Source organism: Rutidosis leptorrhynchoides, chromosome 7, assembly GCF_046630445.1.
Source record: "Rutidosis leptorrhynchoides isolate AG116_Rl617_1_P2 chromosome 7, CSIRO_AGI_Rlap_v1, whole genome shotgun sequence".
NCBI lineage: Eukaryota > Viridiplantae > Streptophyta > Magnoliopsida > Asterales > Asteraceae > Rutidosis > Rutidosis leptorrhynchoides.
The window spans coordinates 352,521,804-352,526,517 of NC_092339.1; the positions used below are offsets into that span (position 1 = coordinate 352,521,804).

A 4,714-nucleotide genomic window follows, 5' to 3' on the forward strand; every position below is an offset into this window, starting at 1 on the left:
TTGACCTGACCAAAGTTTGACTTTTTGTCAAACATAACCAAATGATTATGCAACATTTCTAACATGATTCTATACTTGTATCTTGCATGAAACTTGACAATTTGATTCACATGCTATATAATCGAGTCGTAACGAGCCATAGGACTAATTGAACATCTTTGACCGATCGTGTTTACCGTTATTGATACAACTTACTTGTTTAGGTCAAGACTAGCATTTGTTCTGTGCACAAATTCTTGTTGAAGTACCTTTTTACTCTTGCACTCGAGGTGAGATCATAGTCTCACATTTTACTTTTTTTGAACGTACATTTGGGATGAGAAAACATAAACATTTCTTTTACTAAGTGAACACAAGTACAGGAAAACAAACATTCTACATACGAGTTTAGAACAAAATCCTCAATTCGATTATCATTAGTTACACTTGCCGGGTGTAAGCGAGAACTTATGTTGTATGGATCCATATGGGTTTGACAAACCCTCATTCAAACGGTTCGCTACCGTTTACGAATGAAATATATTTTCGTGAAACATTGTATCTTCTAACACTATTGTGATGGGGTTCTATGGATGGAAAGTTAAGCATTGATAATTGGGTGCTCGTGACAACAATTTTTGGAATGTTTAACTATTATTGAAATGTTATAAATCTTGTGGTTCATTTGTATTTACTCACTTACTTACTTAAACCTACGATTTCACCAACGTTTTTGTTGACAGATTCCTATGTTTTTCTCAGGTCTTTGAACGATTTTTGATACATGCTTCCGCTTATTATTTTGATACTTGCATTGGATGTCGAGTATATGTGCATACATGGAGCGTCTTTTGACTTTATTTAAAACTGTGTCGCATAGGTTTCATTTGTACTTATAACTTTGTAACGTAACTTTTGATTGAACCATTCTTGTAAACTTGGAAACAATCTTTACTTTTGAAATGAAGGCGACGCATCTTGGTCAAACGTTATTTTAAAGGCTTATGACCACGTAACGGGACCTAAGTAGTCGGCGCCGTCAATGACGATTTTGTCGGGTCGCTACATTATACGCTTGTATATTATTGCACAATACGATCCAAGAAGATAACGATTTTGCTATAACTTCACTCGACGAAGAGTTTTTAAGAGATCCAGATAACTAACCAACTTTTGTTAGGAATCGTAATAGTAATCGTGCAACACGAGAAAAGGAAATATGCGACAAAGATGTGCATAATCAGATTCATGCAGACTTAACCGAGCATATATGGGATCTTCCACCAAATTTTCGATGCACCATTTAATGACTATTTATTATATATTGTTATGTTTTTTAACGAATTTTTATTGTAATCTTCTATTTTTATTACTATAGATAGATAGATGTATTATGGAACCCCATGTATTATACGGAGTAAATTGTTACTGTACTTGTTACTTGCTCCAAAAATGTTTGTTATTCATGTATTTGTATTTAAAAGGATTATATATCGGGTGCACTCAAGTTTATTATTTTGTGTTTTAGACCACTCATATTTAAAAATTATATTGTAGGCCACTCAAATTTATCTTTTCCTGTTTACAGGTCACCTATATTCGAAAATAATTTTGTGATTAGTCCAAATTCGTGTATACTTCCATCACTACTAAATCTGGCTAAAATTCTATTAGAAAAATGTAAAAAAATAAATAAATAAATAGATAAAATAATAATAAACACAAATAACCAAGTTTTTCTTAATTAACATTATTTATATGACTATTTGCTCATACCAAATACACGAGTATTTAGGTTTCTTTATAATTTTTTACAAATAGTTTTAGTCGAATTTGATATATATGTAACAACATATGAATTTGGATGACCTACAAATCATTTTCAAATATGAATGGCCTACAAATACGAATAGTTAAACTTGGGTGGCCTACAAAATCGTTTTCAATAATATAATTACATGTGGATATTTCTCTTATATACAAGTCCATTTTCTAATTGGTACAATCTTATACTTCAATCATCCTGTATGTAAATGACTCAATGCATGACTACATATATTTTTTTTTTTAAACAAGTCCATCTTCTAATTCCTTAATCACGTCTTTCAATCGCTTCACGACTTGGGTCATCGTTGGCCGGCTATCAGGGTTCTTGCAGAGGCAACTAACACCCAATTTAGCGATATTTCGAGCAGCATCAACAGAATATTGGTTTTTCAAACGTGGGTCCATCAACATCCAAAAATTCCTGCTATCAGTAGGGTATCGTTTCACCCATTCGATAAGTTTTTGTTCGCCTTTTGCTCGGCTTCTATCGATTGCCTGTCTGCCTGTTAAAATCTCGAATAGTACTACCCCAAAGCTCCATACATCACTTTTTGATTTCAAACGGCCCGTTTCGGCGTATTCTGGGGCAGCATATCCATATGTACCAACAGGCTGAAAATATTAAACACAATACTTACAATAATGCAGAGGAACATGTTTCCACACTTCAAAAATATTGCAAAAACTATTACTATGTTGAGTTTAATTTATTAAAATAAAGTTGTTGCTCCTAAAAATGTAGTGCATACCTTAGTTGATACATGAGTATTATCCCCTTGTGGACCTTCTCTTGCAAGACCAAAATCGGAAAGCTTTGGGTTGAATTTTTCATCTAATAGCACGTTAGACGTCTTGAAATCACGAAATATCACCTTACAATTAATATTAATATTAAACATATAACACAAAATTAGTGTCAACAAATAAAGATAAAAAAAAACTTTCCAAATGGAACATGAAACTTTTTTAATCACAAGAGCTCCTTTAGTATGGGTTCATACATAGAAACAAACAACCAATGTGAACGAATGGCAAAAACTTTATTAATTTAACACTAGGTATATGATCAAAGATCTGAAAACGTACCTGAATTTCCATCCCGGCGTGTAAATAAGCCAGACCTTCGGCTACACCAAGTAAGATGTGTAATCTTGTTTTCCAAGGAATTGGTGGTAAATTCGGGCTAAATAGATGAGTTGCTAAACTCTTGTTAGGCATGTACTCATACACTAATAATCTTTGCATTCGTTCACCATCAACCGAGCAATATCCCAATAGTTTTACAAGGTTAGGGTGATCGACCACACCAAGAAACTGAACTTCTGTTAGCCATTCTTTATGTCCCTACAAATACATTTACTAAAAACATATTAAAATAATCTAACCCACATCAAAAATGAGTGATCTTGTACGTTAACAAATGCAGGGCTTCAAAATTAATATTCTACTTTTCTAATGAAGCTTATAGAGCGGATATTGAGGCGTGCAATGTGTACGGTCGGACAGGGCACCAAAAAATATACTGGGGTACAACTATTATTCTAATTTGACGTTTTAGTATAGTGGAGTATTATTTAACTTACTATTGTTATACATGGAAAATATTTGTATATAAAAAGGCCTACTTCTACTTCTTAAACAGGTCCCAAAAATTGACAGGACTATCTATAACTATCTTGCCATAAGCTTGTATTCAAATATGATTTTTTTTTATCTTCTTAAAACCCATCAAAGATTAAAACTGTGAACATATTGGGGCAATGTTGAATTTCGCATTTGGATATCACAATGATTTTTTAATCAAATTGAATATCAAAGATTGGATATCACAATGATTTGAAAGAATTAATTAAATTACTTCTAATTTTTCAAATATTCAGCTTTTTTTGGTTTTAAATTCAAAAATTATACTCAACACATTCAAATTCTAGACATAAAAGACTGTAGCACTTTTTCCATAAAGGTCAAAGTGGATTGCCTAATACTATAACTAAGAATCTATTAAAAAAAAAGGTTGAAACTTTCACAATAATATTATCTAATAATCTCAAATAACAAACACCCAATTCAAAGATTTTGAAATTACCTGCATGCCTTGTTTGTTAAGCCTTTTAATAGCGACCACTAGAGGATTAATATCACTTTCAACAAGTTTAATTCTTGCTTTATAAACACTTCCAAACCCACCTTCACCAATCTTTAAAAGCTTATTGAAATTACTAGTAGCATTTCTAAGGTCTGAAAATGAAAATTTCTTCAACTTGTGTTCTTTTTCTTTATACATTTCTTCTATTTTTCTTGGAGGAGAAACAGAGTCTGTTGACTTGACCAATCCTGCTGCTGACTTTGACTTTCTTTGTTGGTTTTTATCACTTGATTCTGGTGAACTTCTAATTTTCCCGGTTGGTTTTGAATGAAATATGCTAAAACACTTCATCATTAAAAAGTTTTGAAAATAATTTATCTTTATATGTGTTCAACAAAATTTGATGAAAAAGGTTTGAAACTTTAAGAAATTTATGACAAAAAAAAAAAAGCAAACCCAGGTGAGAAATAAGATGGGATTTAAAGAAATTGATTGTGAGTGGTTGATTGTTGAGAGTGGAAATGAACCTTTAATATATGAAGAGTGAACGTAGGATTGACTTTGACGTATGGATAATTTGGTCAAAAGTGTAACACGGTTCATGTAATTGGCCATGTTCTGTTTTTAGTTCACACTTCACTCGTTTCATGAATTTGAATTATTTTATTACAGATCAAGTAATGGTAGGCACTGGGCACTCTATAACGTATCTAAAACACTATGAGTGGAGTTTTGAAATCGATTATATATAAAACTATGAGCTTAATAATATATTAATATCACGTTGTACGACTTGATAACATTAAGAATTGATAGTGCCAC

The 4,714-nt window shown here is 32.0% G+C and overlaps 1 protein-coding gene across 1 annotated transcript; it reads right to left on the reverse strand.

Annotated features, from left to right (window-relative positions):
• Positions 1-1,834: 1,834 nt before the first annotated feature.
• LOC139857408 (probable serine/threonine-protein kinase PBL19) lies at positions 1,835-4,377 on the reverse strand. Its single transcript, XM_071846158.1, has 4 exons — positions 3,893-4,377; positions 2,893-3,150; positions 2,556-2,678; positions 1,835-2,418 (listed from the first exon to the last, which is right to left on the reverse strand). The coding sequence occupies exons 1-4, from the start codon at positions 4,244-4,246 to the stop codon at positions 2,047-2,049; spliced, it is 1,107 nt and encodes a 368-aa protein (XP_071702259.1). The 5' UTR covers positions 4,247-4,377; the 3' UTR covers positions 1,835-2,046.
• Between the last annotated feature and the right edge of the window lie 337 nt (positions 4,378-4,714).